General features: G+C 38.2%; 1 protein-coding gene across 1 annotated transcript in view; it reads right to left on the reverse strand.

The window, feature by feature from the left end:
- PTPN11 (protein tyrosine phosphatase non-receptor type 11) overlaps window positions 1–16,975 on the reverse strand; it is a 92,200-nt gene that overhangs the window by 54,706 nt on the left and 20,519 nt on the right. Inside the window, exons 2-4 of the mRNA XM_004429964.3 lie at window positions 12,868–12,990; window positions 2,854–3,048; window positions 986–1,178 (exon numbers count right to left, since the gene is read on the reverse strand). Coding sequence (XP_004430021.1) covers window positions 986–1,178; window positions 2,854–3,048; window positions 12,868–12,990 — 511 coding nt within the window. The remainder of the gene's footprint in view (window positions 1–985; window positions 1,179–2,853; window positions 3,049–12,867; window positions 12,991–16,975) is intronic.

The raw sequence follows: 16,975 nt of genomic DNA on the forward strand, positions 1-16,975 counted from the left end.
CAGCAGCATTATTCATAATAGCCACAATGTCCATCAATTTTTTAATGGATAAACAAAATGTGGTATATCCACATAATGGAATATTTGACAACAAAGAGTTTACTGATACATCCTCTAACATGGATAAACTTTGCAAACAGAATGCTAAGTAACAGAAGCCAGACACAAAAGGACACATATTACATGATTCCCTCTATATGAGACATCCAAAATAGGCAAATCCATAGAAACAAAAAGTAGATTAGTGGTTACTAAGAGCTGAGGAGAGGGGGAAAAAATAGGGACTGACTGGTAATGGACACAGGGTTTCTTTTTGGGGTGACGAAAATGTTCTGGAATTAATGTTGGAAGTTGCATAATTTGTAAATATACTAAAAACCACTGAATTGTCCACTTTTAGGGTGAATTGTATGGTGTGTGAATTATATTTCAATAAAGCTTTTTTAAAAAATTTTATTAACTGAAGCAATAAGTGAATAGACAGTTACTATTTAGGAAATTACATCAAAACAAAGTTTGATGTAGTTGACCAAGAATCAACCTCCTTGGTCCAGTCACCATATTAAAATCAAGAAATAGTGAGTTCAATCATCCCAGCCTTAATGCAGGAACTCTGTGATATGAAGGCAAATGCAGTCACAGGCTAGATTGTGACAACCTGAAGGAGGAGCCAAGGCCATCCCTTTAGAAATTGAGACTGAAGCCGACTCTAGCCGCAATCAAGCATGACCAGACTAGATCCTGCAGGGCAGAAGGTGATGCACCGAGGCACGACTTAATCTGCTAGACATAGACTGGAAATAAATAATTTAATGAAGTTCTGAAATGATGAAACACAATAAACAATGTACTAAAAGTGCAGAAGCCCTTGACTAAACCAGCAAAGAAAATCTGACTTTGGAAGTGATGGTGTGTATCTTTTCCCAGCAGAAAAATCACCCCAAGACGACATTCTGCCAGACCTATCACTCAATTGGGGCTTTACCTGACAGCGGATCATGACATGGGTCACTTTAGACTTGCCGTCATTGCTCTCTCCTTTGTCATCACCAGTTCGGACAGAGAGAACAAAATCTCCAGGGTGGCTTTGGCTCTCTCGCACAAGGAAGCTGCCGTGTTTTCCTTTCTCAGTTAATAATTTCTCTGCTTCTTTCCCAGAGAGGTGTCCATGAAACCACCTAAATTTTTAAAATGAAAATGAATTGAGTTCTGCCATGGGTTCACAATATTCTTTCATGAAACTACTATATTTAGTCAGCTCTCCTAAACACAATTAAAAACAGACACTTTCCTCCAAGAGATTGATCAATCCCACAAAAGATAGAACTTGCATCTCAAAAAGGCAGAAAAAATGATAAAGATGTCAAGAATGACCACTAAACTTCTTAAATGAGCCCACAGGCACCTGGAGACAAAGGTCCTCAGTCTTTCCTATTTTCTTTTACATTTTCCATTTTTAAAAATGAAATTTGTCATTTCTCCATTGCTCAACTCTAAAAGAACCAACTATTTAATCACAACCATTTAAAGAAGTTACAATAGAAAGTCATGGTAGAGACAGAGAATCCTTTGAATGTTTGCCCTTGCTTTGGCATGTGAACACCACATAAAAAAGGATTTTCATTATAAATTAATTCTAGCATTCCAAATTTTTCCATATTTCCAACCTATACTTCAACAGCCTTCAAGGTTGCTGTCAACATCTTTGGACTGTATACTGGGTTATCATTTAAAACTTTAATGCACAAAAGACTTGAGTGAGCGATTTTGCTAAAAATGTGAATTCCCATGCCTTCCAACCAGAGATATCAATACACTAAGTCTGACTGGGGCCCAGCAATCTGCATTTTTAACCAGCACACCAGAGTCCTGATGAAGGCCATCCAAGGACAGACTTGGAGACAACACTGCTCTAAGTTACTATAGAAAACATCTTAACATAGTCATATTTATAATATTAGTGGCTTTAGGATCTTGGTAAGAAAGCAAGCACTACCGTGGCAGATAATGCTAACGGCTCATCACTAAAGGAATATACTCCAAGTTATTTTTCATCCACCCTCAACTCAACAGAGTAAAATTCAGAAATAAACTGCACCGAGTTGGCTGACAACTTTTTGCTTGAGGCTATAGTGGTGGCTGGAGAAACAAATTATCAGCATATAATTGCATTGACATGAAGGTGCAAATTGAAGAAACCTACCTGAAGATCCAAAATATACTAACCTGATTAAGAGACCCTGAATTTATACTGAGTCAGAGAGGAGACTGGGAATGCAGAAAACCAATAAAATCAATACAAACAAGTCAAGCCCCAGCTTTCGTCAGCTTAGTTCCAACATGGGGGACAGAATCTCTGAAGTAATACAATTCCCTTTAAGCAAGGGCATTCTCACACATTTGTGGATATAACATAGAAGAACTGATGAAAAATCTGACCCTCTGAGTTCTCTGCTTTTCCACTTCTGAGCCTAAACTGACATCTGTTGGTGGCACTGCTGAATAACTGGTCGGAAGCTAGTACAGGGAACTGCAGCTATTCTGGTGTCTCCATTTATCATTTGTTTTCCTCTCGCAACTCTCAAAGATTATCAGCTGACGTTCAATAATCTTAAAATTACTACATGTACCAAGAATATACAGGAATAGTCTGAGACTCCTGTAGAATAAGTATAAGAAACACTGATTGAAGCTTTTGCAAGAAAAGGGCACTCTGAGAATAATCTGATCCTTTTATTCTTACTTTAGTAAAACTTTTACAGCGTGAGAAACAGATACAAGCCAAACCCCCATAACGCACTCACATAACATCCGTGGCACGAGACACTCTGCAGTTACTAAAGTGTCACTGACCTTTCAGAGGTAGGATCTGCACAGTTCAGAGGATATTTGAGCTCAATAACATCTCCATTCTTCTCTTTTAATTGCCCATGATGTTCCATGTAATACTGGACCAGCTCAGCCAAAGTGGCAAACTTCTCCCCTCCATACAAGTCATAGTAATCCCCAGTGTTCTGAATCTTGATGTGGGTGACAGCTCCATTTCTTCTACAATAGTCCATTAGAAAGGGGAGGGGAAAAAAAACAAATAAAGAGCTACACTGGTAAAAATGGATCTCATATTCAGGATCGGATTTCACCTAAATATTAAAACAACCCAAGGAATGAGTTTTCACTTCTCCTGTAACAAACAGAATGAGTGAAATAAGCAGAGTCAACCATTTCAACACAAAGGGCTCTGTTTATTAGTTTCCTTTCCTTGTACAACTTCTATTTTGAAAGTCTCACCCGTCAGATTGCATATATTGACAATTTTTCTCATCATTAATTAATCAAAACACACAAAGTTAGACATAGAAAAAATCCACTCCTAAGTATTTTGCCCAAAAGAAATGAAACTGTTTGGCTACCAAAAGACTTGTACAAGAACATTCATTGCAGCCTTATTTGTACTGGAAATAAATTGAAAACTCAAATATTTATCACCAAAATGGATAAATATAGTTGCATACTCATACAATGGAATAACACAGAGCAATAAAAAAAAAAAGAACCACTGATACATACAACAACATTGATGAATCTCGAAAACATTATGTTAGGAGAAAGAAGCCAGACACAAAAGAATATATATTGCATGACTTCATTTATATGAAATTGTAGAACAAGCAAAACTAGTCTATGGGGATAGAAATGAGAATAGCGGTTGCCTCGTAGAGGGAGGGAGATTTGAAAGGAGCACAAAAGAACTTTCTAGGGCGATGGAAATGCTCTATATTTTGACTGGGGGGTTGGTTACATGAATAAATATATTTGTCAAAATTCACCTCACTGTTCATCTAAGATACTATATGCAACTGTTCCTTAAAAAATCATTTTAAAGACACATATAATAGAGTTTCCGGCATGAGACAGCTAATATGTTATCCAACTGAGTTGACATAACACTGACCAAAAGCTTCTAAAACTTGGTATTTAAGTTAGCATAGGCAGCCTGACTATGATTTCCATTTGGTTTTCTGAACTACTACATACACCTCAAGGATACCTTTTATCACCTTTAGGGACCCAACGAACAGATCTGGAAACCCCAAAATGGTAACCATAGGTCTATATTTATTTTTAGTCTGACTCTGAAGCATTATTGATGAAGTCTCTGGAAAATATAAACAAATTTCTACCAAAGAAAAAGTAAAATGGGAAGTAAGAAAAATCGTCCCATGATGTTACTGACAATTATCTACTTCTAATTTTTGGTGGCAATCTTTTCTAGCGGGTAAAAAAGGCACTTCTGGTCACTGTCCCCCAGCTACACCCGACTATATTCTAACACCTGAGCTTTCTATTTCTGGCCTTCACTTAATGCCACAACACAAAGATCCTTCAGGGACGGACTAGCTCAATACACAGCAACACAGAGGGATCTCAAAAACGAGAGACTGCACGAAAGCAGCACAATGCAGAATGACATGCTTAGCATGAACCATTTATGAAAATTCAAGAACACACACAAGTAATACTAAATATATTATTCACAACACAGACATACACATATATATGTATTATATATTATCATTATAAGTATTATAGTATCATTTACATATTACATTCTTTATTGTATTATAAATACATACTTCTTTTTTAATGAACTAGAGAGAAAAACACCAAACTCATGATAGTAGCTGCCTCTGGGACAAAGGGAAGAACGGGATCGAGGGTGGTGAGTAAAGGGAAATTTTGCTTTATTTTATATTTTATTTTTAAGAAAAAAATGACTGGCAGTAAATACAACATGGGTGATTGCACGTAATTTTTTGTACTTTTCTGTATTTTTTTTCTCAAAATTGAAAAGAGGATCTTCCTTGACTAACTGAATATAAGATCAATCAACGTAATACACCACATTAATAAAATGAAGAATAAAAATCTCATGATCATCTCAATAGATGCAGAGAAAGCATTTGACAAGATACAGCATCCATTTATGATAAAAACTCTGAATAAAATGGGTATAGAAGGAAAGTACCTCAACATAATAAAGACCATATATGAGAAACCCACAGCTAATATCATCCTCAATGGTGAAAAACTGAAAGCTATCCCTCTAAGAACAGGAACCAGACAAGGATGCCCACTGTCACCACTCCTATTTAACATAGTACTGGAAGTCCTAGCCAGAGAAATCAGGCAAGACAAAGAAATAAAAGGGATCCAAATTGGAAAGGAAGAAGTGAAACTGTCACTATTTGCAGATGACATGATTTTATATATAGAAAACCCCAAAGAATCCACCAGAAAACTTTTAGAAGTAATAAACGAATACGGTAAAGTTGCAGGATACAAAATCAACATACAAAAATCAGCTGCATTTCTGTACACTAACAACGAAGTAGCAGAAAGAGAAATTAAGAATACCATCCCATTTACAATTGCAACAAAAAGAATAAAATACCTAGGAATAAACTTAACCAAAGAGGTGAAAGATCTGTACACCGAAAACTATAAAACATTTCTGAAAGAAATTGAAGAAGACACAAAGAAATGGAAAGATATTCCGTGCTCTTGGATTGGAAGAATTAACATAGTTAAGATATCCATACTTCCTAAAGCCATCTATAGATTCAATGCAATCCCTATCAAAGTTCCAACAACATTTTTCACAGAAATAGAACAAAGAATTCTAAAATTTATATGGAACAACAAAAGACCCCGAATAGCTAAAGGAATCCTGAGAAAAAAGAACAAAGCTGGAGGTATCACACTCCCTGATTTCAAAATATACTACAAAGCTGTAGTAACCAAAACAGCATGGTACTGGCACAAAAACAGACACACAGATCAATGGAATAGAATCGAAAGCCCAGAAATAAACCCACACATCTATGGACAGCTAATCTTTGACAAAGGAGCCAAGAACATACAATAGGGAAAAGAAAGTCTCTTCAACAAATGGTGTTGGGAAAACTGGACAGCCATATGCAAAAAAATGAAAGTAGACCCTTACCTTACACCATACACAAAAATTAACTCCAAATGGATTAAAGACTTGAATGTAAGACCTGAAACTGTGAAACTTCTAGAAGAAAACATAGGCAGTACGCTCTTCGACATCAGTCTTAGCAACATCTTCTCAAACACCACGTCTGACCGGGCAAGAGAAACAATAGAAAAAATAAACAAATGGGACTACATCAAACTAAAAAGCTTCTGCACAGCAAAGGAAACCATCAACAAAACAAAAAGACAACCTAACAATTGGGAGAAGATATTTGCAAACCATACTTCTGATAAGGGCTTAATCTCCAAAATATATAAAGAACTCATGCATCTTACCAACAAAAAAACTACCAACCCAATTAAAAAATGGGCAAAGGACCTGAACAGACATTTCTCCAAAGAAGATATACAGATGGCCCACAGACACATGAAAAGATGTTCAAAATCACTAACTATCAGGGAAATGCAAATCAAAACTACAATGAGATATCACCTCACGCCTGTCAGAATGGCTATAATTAACAAGACAGGAAACAACATGTGTTGGAGAGGTTGTGGAGAGAAGGGAACTCTCATACACTGCTGGTGGGAGTGCAAACTGGTGCAGCCACTATGGAAAACAGTATGGAGATTCCTCAAAAAATCAACGATAGAACTACCATATGATCCAGCTATTCCACTGTTGGGTATTTATCCAAAGAACTTGAAAACACCAATTTGCAAAGGTACATGCACCCCTGTGTTCATTGCAGCCTTATTCACGATAGCCAAGACTTGGAAGCAACCTAAGTGCCCATCAAGGGACGAATGGATAAAGAAGCTGTGGTATATATACACAATGGAATACTACTCAGCCATAAAAAACGACTTAAATCCAGCCATTTGTGACAACATGGATGGACATTGAGGGTATAATGCAAAGTGAAATAAGTCAGAGGGAGAAGGTCAAATACCGTGTGATTTCCTTCATTAAGTAGTAGATAATAACAACAATAAACAAACACATAGGGACAGAGATTGGATTGGTGGTTGCCGGGGGGGAGGGGGGGAGGGAGGAGGGTGAAAGGGATAATTCGGTACATGTGTTTGGTATTTTGGTGGTGAACATGATGTAGTCCATGCAGAGATGGAAGTGCAATGATGTACACCTGAAATTTTTACAATGTTATAAACCAATGTTACTGCAATAAACAAAAAATTAAAAAAAAAAAAAAAAAAAAAAAAAAGAATGGCTATAATTAACAAGACAGGAAACAACATGTGTTGGAGAGGATGTGGAGAGAAGGGAACTCTCATACACTGCTGGTGGGAGTGCAAACTGGTGCAGCCACTATGGAAAACAGTATGGAGATTCCTCAAAAAATCAAGGATAGAACTACCATATGATCCAGCCATCCCACTGCTGGGTATTTATCCAAAGAACTTGAAAACACCAATTTGTAAAGGTACATGCACCCATGTGTTCATTGCAGCGTTATTCACAATAGCCAAGACTTGGAAGCAACCTAAGTGCCCATCAAGGGACGAATGGATAAAGAAGCTGTGGTATATATACACAATGGAATACTACTCAGCCGTAAGAAACGATGAAATCCAGCCATTTGTGACATCATGGATGGGCATTGAGGGTATAATGCAAAGTGAAATAAGTCAGAGGGAGAAGGTCAAATACCGCATGATTTCCTTCATTAAGTAGTAGATAATAACAACAATAAACAAACACATAGGGCCAGAGATTGGATTGGTGGTTACCAGAGGGGAAGGGGGGAGGGAGGAGGGTGAAAGGGATAATTCGGTACATGTGTGTGGTGATGGGTTGTAATTAGTATTTTGGTGGTGAACATGATGTAATCTATGCAGAAATAGAAGTACAATGATGTACACCTGAAATTTATACAATGTTATAAACCAATATTACTGCAATAAACAAAAAATTAAAAAAAAAAACAAAACTGAATATAAGGCAACATAATCATCAATTTTTCAGCATGGGCACATAACAAAAAAGATTAGATTGCCTGCAGAGAACCAGGACAATAAACTCATCACACATGCATGCATGCACATACACACACACACACAGGTGCACACACACACACATATAACAGTGTCTACAATATATATATGAATATATATAAGGGAATATATAAAACGTGATACTTGGCAGTGTTGAGGAGTTGCTGAAAACACTGGTCTAAGACAGTTCACAAAAAAGACATATAAATAGCCTTTAAACTTATTAAAAGATGTTCAGCTTCAATCATAAGAAAATGAAAATTAAAAAATCACTGAGACACCATTTCTCAACTATCAGGTTGGCAAAAATGGAAAAGCCTGACAGCATTCAACTGGGAAGCTGTGGCAAAACAGGCACCTTCACACACTGGTGGGAGTGCAAAACGATACAATCACCACGAAGGTGAATTTGGAAAAACTCTACTGTATATACATTTACTCTCTGCCCCACCTATCTCACTGCCAGGAATTCATCCTGCGCATAGATTTCCAAAAGCATGAAACATATGCAAAATGTTATTATAATCTCTGCGGCATTATATATCACTGTAAAATACTGGAAGCAACTAAATTCCCATCTGTAGGAAACTGTATAAAGTTATACGCTATGCAGTTGACTAAAAAGATGAGATCACTAAAAGATTTCTGTAAGTGAAAAAACTAAACTACAAAGAAGTATATTTAGTATTCTACTTCCTGTATAAAAAGAAACACAAAAAAATAGACCAGAAATTAATGGAAGTGGTTACCTATAGGGATGGATAGAATTACGGTGCCAACGAGTACGGATAAGGAGATTTCTCAGAATATATCTATTTATATAGTTTGATTCTTAAATCTTGTAAATGTTTCACATATTTAAAAAACAAAATTAAATCAACAGGGATCAAAAAAGATGAATACGTAACCAAAAAACTGAATACAAACAGAAAGAAATGAATCTAACTTTGTAGCCAGTTCATAACTTCACAGAAAATTAATCCCAGTACATTTGAACAGTACTGACTGTACACCCTTAGTGGGATATAGTCTAAGAACAAAAAGACTCCAAAGAAATCATGAACTTCACTTAATGGGTTTGTAATTAGAAATGACAGTGGTATAGTAACTCTGGAACTATTTTTGTATTATAGGATTGGCCAAATGAGGTCATATACTGATGCTGCCGGGAACCAGACTTCTCCCTAGAGGAGAAAGGAAATACAAATGTGGACTGGGAAAAGGCGAGAAAGTTCGGTTGAACTGGAACTATCAGTAAGAACACTTGGTTTTAAATATATAAATATTTATTTCCCAGTTTTGTCTACTGTAAGGGCCTAGAAGCAATAAATACACCTAGCGTCTAAATCTTGGTTTCTAAATACCATTCCCCACTAAAGGAATCAGGGCTCCTGAGAGAAATGAGTGATTCCAGGTTTGGAGAAAAAAACTATAAAAGTGGCCTGAAACATCTCATAGAGCCACAAAGCAAGGACGTATTCAAAGATTACTGGGGAAATGTCAAAAGGATATAGGAGCCACACCGGCCAAATTTGGGGCAAACTGAACATCAAAAATAATAATGGTGAGGGGCCAGCCTGGTGGCGCAAGCAGTTAAGTGCACGCACTCCGCTGCGGCGGCCCGGGGTTCGCCGGTTCAGATCCTGGGTGCACACCGACACACCGCTTGTTAAGCCATGCAGTGGCGGCGTCCCATATAAAGTAGAGGAAGATGGGCACAGATGTTAGCCCAGAGCCAGTCTTTCTCAGCAAAAAAGAAGAGGATTGGCATCGGATGTTAGCTTAGGGCTGGTCTTCCTCACACACACACACACACACACACAAACACGAAAAATAATAATAATAATAATGGTGAAACAAGCCAGAAAGAGAAAGACAAACACTGCATGATTTTCACTCATATGTGGAAGATAAACCAACACACGGACAGATAGAACTGTTTGGTGGTTACCAGGGGCAAGGGGGGTGGGGGCGTGGGCACAAGGGGTGGAGGGATGCATTTATATGGTGACTGACAAACAATAATGTACAACAAAAATTTCACAATTAAAAAAAAAAGAAAAAAATTTCACAATAAAAAAATAATAATAACGATGCCAATGAATTATAATGCACTAGATAAAAAAGAAAGATCCATGAATCCATAGTGATACTCAAAAATAATAAGGAGAGGTGGAGGATTGGAGCACTTCTTTCTAGAAGAATGCCAACTAATAAATGTAGAAGAAATAACAGAATTAGAAAAATAGTAATTTTCCAATTGCCAATATAATAATTTATTCAGGTAAAATTCAACACTGCATGCTAAAAACATTAAACGAAAATGTGTTGGGGAAGCAGTCTTCACATACTCACAAACTACCATCTCACTGACCACTGATTAATTACAAAAGGAAAAAGGCACCTTTATAACAGAAAAATCTGGTAAACACTTCAACCAAGTGATTAAACTGAATACCACCAAAAGAAGGGGTAAATAGATATTACGTGCTTTCTGACGTGAAATAATGGAGTGGATCTAACATCATCTCCATAGCATGCTTGCCAAAAATGTTTACTCTGAATCTAAAAATGAGGAAACCATCAGCAAATCCAGATTGGAGGACAATCTATGAAATAACTAGCCTAAATATCAATGCCGAAAAGCCAAAAGAGGGAAGGAAAAAAAAAAAAGGTCAGGAGAGTGGGCTGTTCCAGATTAAAGGAGCCTAGAAACATAAAAATTAAATGCAATGAGTGATCCTTGACTAGCTCCTGAATCTAGTCTGGGGGGTTTGGGGTTTTCAACTACTTCAAAAGCCATTATTAAAATAATGAGGAAAATTTTAATATGGACACTATATTAGACAATATTATTAAATCAATATTAAAAATTATTATATATAATAATGATATTGTAATTATACAGGAGAATGTCCTTGTTCATAGAACATACACACTGAAGTACTCAGAGATAAAAATAAGTGCCCTGGGGCCAGCCTGGTGGCGTAGTGGTTAAGTTCGCACACTCCGCTTCGGCGGCCCGGGGCTCAAGGGTTCAGATCCCGGGCACAGACCTACGCACCACTTACCAAGCCATGCTGTGGCGGCGTCCCACATACAAATAGAGGAAGATAGGCACAGCTGTTAGCTCAGGGCTAACCTTCCTCAGCAAAAAGAGGAATACTGGCAATAGATGTTAGCTCAGGGGCCAATCTTCCTCACCAAAAAATAAAATAAAATAAAAATAATGTCCTGATACCTGCAACTTATTTTCAAAAAGTTCAGCGGAAAAAAAGTATACACGTACACACATACACACACTCAAAAAGAGCAAATATGGCATAATGTTAATAGGTGAAGGGAATGTGGGTGTTCACTACACTCATCTTTCAACTTTTCTATAGGTCTGAAATTTCTCAAAATAAAAAGTTGAGGAAACAGAAAAAAAGAAACCCACCAGTTCTGTAGTCCTGGCTCTGCTGCTTACTGGCTATAAGACTAGCTTACTAACTTAACCTCTGTGCTTACTCACCTGTAAAATGAAGATAACACTAGTACTTATTCATAGGTTGTTGGGAAAATTAAATAAAATGATATGTATAGAGCGCTTAGCACGATGGCCTGGTATATATGTCAAGTCCCCAATAATGTTTACTATCATCATCATCATCGTCATCATATAATCTCCATCCAAACTCTTACAGCTCAAACGTCATAAAACTGTAAGTTAGAAGTCCATGCTGAGACAAGCCCTGAAGACTTCATCAAGGCTTCCATCCACCCCTTGTGCTAAGACTGAAGTAAAAGCCAACGACAGTGGCTCCTCAAGAAACTAATCAATGCCAAAAAGGGACTTCCCAAGTCCCAAGGGGATCCTAAATAAATCCTCAAGAACATGTTTTACTTACTTCTTTATTTAAAAATAACAATAATAAAAGCAAATTCATAAAGCAATTCAGTTCTAGCTCCTGAAATGAGGTAGAGGAAGGAGAATAAGTATATAAGAGAAAGTCAATTACTAGAAAAACTCTCTCACATCCGCCCAAAGGGATATGTAACAGGATGTTGGACATACTGTTCAAAAAAATTTAGAACTAAAAATGTCTAACGACAGGGGACTGGATAAAATGTGGTACATTCACACCACTCAAATATTATATAGCCATTAAAATTAATAATTAGATCTATATGTACCAGTGCAGAATTCAAAAACTTTAAAAGGTACTTGCAGAATAATAGATATATTATAAAGACATTTATGTAAATTTTAAAAACACACAAAGCAACTTTATATTGTTCACACATAGCACAAATGCAGTACAAGTATAAAAATATGCTCAGGAAGGATATATGCCAACCTCTCGATGGCGGTTTCCTTTGGGGAAAGAGGGAGGGGATGGGACTGCCACGGGAACAAACGGGACCACAACTTCCTCAGTGATGTTTTATTTCTTGAAAAAGAAAAGCCATCTGAAGAAGCTCTTAAAAAGTATTTTTCTCATTAAGAAATCAACAGAAGGGAAAGGAAAAAGGCAGGGAACCAGGTCAGAATGAGTGGAACCAGGATCAAGCAGTGGATGGCTTAGGAACTTGTTAAGCCCTCATGGTCTGCTGCAACTCACCCTCAGGGGTCTCTCAGAAGAGAAGAAATGCCCACCATCACATCCCTCCAGCTGACTTCCCAGGCTCCCACTCTCATGCCCTGAACCCCAAAAGCAGGCTTGAATCACGTGTGATCTGCGGGCCAGGCCTCACCCCAGGGCAGCAGGCCGGCCTTCAAACTCTCAATGAGGGGAACCAGTCGTCCAAGTGTGGTTTCACCATTTCCTACCTGGCAAACACTCGCAGGGTTCTTTTTCACTTCCAACTTACCTAACGGAAAGTGTGAAGTCTCCAGGGTTACTTTTACTGGGCCTGGCCAAAAAACTGCCATCAACTCCTCTTGTCAACAGCAGGTTTTCTGCCTCCACGCCAGTGATGTTGGGATGAAACCATCTTGAGAGAGAGAGAAAGAGAGAGAGCAGTGAAAACAGACGACTGTCAGCACTACTTTCCACACCCTCACAGCTAAAACATCCATGAGTGAGTAAGAACAATACAAATCAAGACCTCCCCTGCCCCTCTCCCTCTTCTCCTTGGTCACCTCCCCTCCATGCCTTCCTCTTGGCAGGGGCCTGGGATCCTGGGAGCACAGTAGGTGGGGCTGGAGGCACGGTCTGTGGGACTGGGGCTAGGGGTATGGGTATTAAACCATTGCACCTGGTGGGGCCAGGCCCAAAAAGACAGTCCATATGGTTAGAAAATTGAGCACATGAAGTCGGACAGAGCAAATAAGTAAGTAAATAAATAAATAAACTACTTAATAAATAAGTAAGCATACTGAGGATAATGGGAGCCAGGTTTCTCACTGTTGATGAGGGAAATACAAGTATGGAAAGGGAGAATCCAGAATAAACCCTGTGGTGTTAGACTGAAACTGGAGGTATCAATGCAAACTCTAGTTTTGAATATACACATGGAGACAGATATATAGAGAAATATAAACGTACATTTCTGTGTATGTGTGTATAAGTATACATGCACACATACATATACATCTTCTCACGCCCTCTTCTGAAAGGGCCTGGAAGCAACGACACCCCAGCAGCAATCAGCATAACCAGCACCCTTATTTTGGTTTCTAAATACTGTTCTCCAATAAAAGGAACTGTTCTCCTTGGACAGCTGATTCGGGGGCTAGGGCAGTAACAGTAAGATGAGCTTGGAACATCTTCTTGTGTCACAGTACAAAAGAGCTCTAATGAGAACATGTCAAAAGGATCCAGGAGCCAGCTTAAAGGGCCTCCTCCTGGCCAAATTAGGGACAATTTGTACCTCAAAATAAACAATGATAGTAACGGATTATAACCCATTGAAAAAAAATAGGAAACCAAGAGTCCATACAGATATTAATTTTTAAAAACAGAAGTTCCTCAAAAAATTAAACACAGAATTACCATATGATCCAGAAATTCCCCTTCTGAGTATATACCCAAAAAAACTGAAAGTAGGGACTCAAACAGATACGTGCACATCCATGTTCATAGCAGTATTATTCACAATAGCCAAAAAAGGTGGAAGCAACCCAAGTGTCCATCAACGATAAATGGATAAACAAAATGTGATTACATACATCAGTGGAACATTATTGATCCTTAAAAAGGAAGGAAATTCTAGGGCTGGCCCAGTGGTGTAGAGGTTGAGTTTGCGTGCTCTGCTTTGATGGCCCAGTGTTTGGATCCTGGGCACGGACCTACACACTGCTCATCGAGCCATGCTGAGGCGGTGTCCCACACAGAGCAACTAGAAGGATGTACAACTGACATGCAACTATCTACTTGGGCTTTGGGGAGAAAAAAGAAAAAAGGAGGAAGATTGGCAACAGATGTTAGCTCAGGGCCAATCTTCGTCAAAAAAAAAAAAAAAACAGGGAAGGAAGGAAATTCCGACATATGCTACAACATGGATGAATCTTGAAGACACTATGCTAAGTGAAATACACGAGTCACAAACAGACAAATACTATATGATTCTACTTATACGAGGTACCTAGAGTAGTCAAATTTAAAAAAGACAGAAAATAGAATGGTGGGTGACGGGCTGAGGGGAGGAGGCAATGGGGAGTTATTGTTTAATGGGTACAGAGTTTCAGTTGGGAAGATGAAGATAGTCTGGAGATGGATGGTGGTGATGGTTGCACAACAATATGAATGTACTTAATGCCGCAGAATTGTACACTTAAAAATTGGGGCCGGCCCCGTGGCTTAGAGGTTAAGTGCACACGCTCTGCTGCTGGCGGCCCAGGTTCGGATCCCGGGCACGCACGGACGCACCGCTTCTCCGGCCATGCTGAGGCCGCGTCCCACATACAGCAACTAGAAGGATGTGCAGCTATGACATACAACTATCTACTGGGGCTTTGGGGGAAAAAAATAAATAAATAAAATTATTTAAAAAAATTGTTTAAATGATTAAGTTTTATGTTATATATATTTAACCACAATAAAAAAAAAATACATGGGGAGCCAGCCTGGTGGCGTAGTGGTTAAGTTCACATGTTCCACTTCAGCGGCCTGGGGTTTGCAGGTTCGGATCCCGGTGCGGTCCTACGCACCTCTCATCAAGCCATGCTGTGGTGGCATCCCGTATACAAAACAGAGGAAGATGGGCACAGATGTTAGCTCAGGGCCAATCTTCCTGAGCAAAAAGAGGAGGACTGGCAATGGATGTTAGTTCAGGGCTGATCTTCCTCACCATAAATAAATAAATAAATAAATACCTGGGGAGAAAAGGAAAGCTCATTACAGTAGAATCACAAAGAATCACATATAATAAATATAGAAGGAATAATAAAATTTGAAAATCACCATTTGGTAACCACCATATTAATAGTTCAGGCAAGAATCATCAACGGATGGTGATGGATAAAAACTGGACTGTTGGTGGTAAACACAATGCAGTCTATATAGAAACTGAAACATACACAATGTTATAGTGACCTCAATAAAATAATTTTTTAAAAAAATGAATCATCAATGGATGCAAAAACTAGGGGGTGAACTTTTCAGGAGGGACAGGATATTTATAGCAACTCAAAGTACCTCCCCAGAAAATGCTTATTAATTACTTGTTAATTAACAAGTAAAAAATATTGATGAACTTCACAGAGAAGAATTTGACAGATACTATCTTAACGAACTGATAACAGTTAACATCACCAGCTATGGGTTAAACTGACATCACGTTCCTCCTGACATCATGCACCGAGAAGAACATACTGTCATTTCTGTGATATTCCTGCCAAAAATACATTACCTAATCTAATTGCGAGGAGCATCAGACAAACCCAAAATGAGTGACATTCTACAAACTAACTGGCACGTACTCTTCAAAAATGTCAAAACCATGAAAGAAGGGGGTGGAGGGAATCAAAGAACTTTCCAGATTACAGGCCAGTAACAGTAACAAGACACAAGTAATACAATGCATGATTCTTTCTGGACCGTATCAGGAACCAGAGGGAAAGGAGGCAAAGGGAAAAGAAGGGTTTTTGTTGTTGTTTGTTTTGTCTTTTGCTATAAAGGACATTACAGAAACAATTTGAAAGGGGAGTAGGAATTTGATGATAGTACTGTTATAATGTAAATTTCCTGATTTTGATGAGGGTACTGTGATTATGTGTGTGATTGTCCTTGTTTTTAGTAAATACACACTGAAGTATTTTGGGATTATAAGACATCATGTCTGCAACTTACTCTCAAACAGTTCAGAATAAAATTATATATACTGTGTGTGTGTGTGTGTGTGTATAGAAAGAGAGAGAGAAAAAAGGCAAATGTGATACAATGTTAATGGATAAATCTCGGTGAAAAGTAAACAGAAGTTCTTTGTACTATTCTTGCAACATTTGTGTAAATTTGAAATTATTTCAAAATAAAAAGTTTTGGAAAACACACAAAAAACGAAGTCCACCATAGATGGCATCCACTTCATCCTCTCTAGTATCCAGCAAAATTTCCCTCATGGATCCCAAATGTCAACAAGATTGGTGGTAAGAAGAGTAATTTCCAAAGTCAAATTATCGTGGACCTTTATAGGCTAATTCAATCCTCCCAGGAACTTAAGTCAATATTAAATGTAGAGTTCTGGTACTGACAATAAAATGAACTTTTAAGAGACTTATCAACAAATATTGGCCCCCAACTAAAGTGTTTTACAACAGTGAAGAAGACAGAGATGCAAGGACGAAGAGCTGTCATAAACTGTGCATTAAGGACAGAGAGAGCTGCACAGCGTTACAGTTAGGGCTCCGACCACACAGACCTAGATGCACATCTGAGCTCTACCACTTACTAACTCTGTGACCCACGCAAGTTCTTTCCACCTCGGATTCCTCAAAATGGAAATGCTAATTCTTAGGTTCATTTTAAGAATAAACTGG

Source organism: Ceratotherium simum, chromosome 35 (assembly GCF_057802395.1).
Source record: "Ceratotherium simum simum isolate JZ-2026a chromosome 35, ASM5780239v1, whole genome shotgun sequence".
Classification (NCBI taxonomy): domain Eukaryota; kingdom Metazoa; phylum Chordata; class Mammalia; order Perissodactyla; family Rhinocerotidae; genus Ceratotherium; species Ceratotherium simum.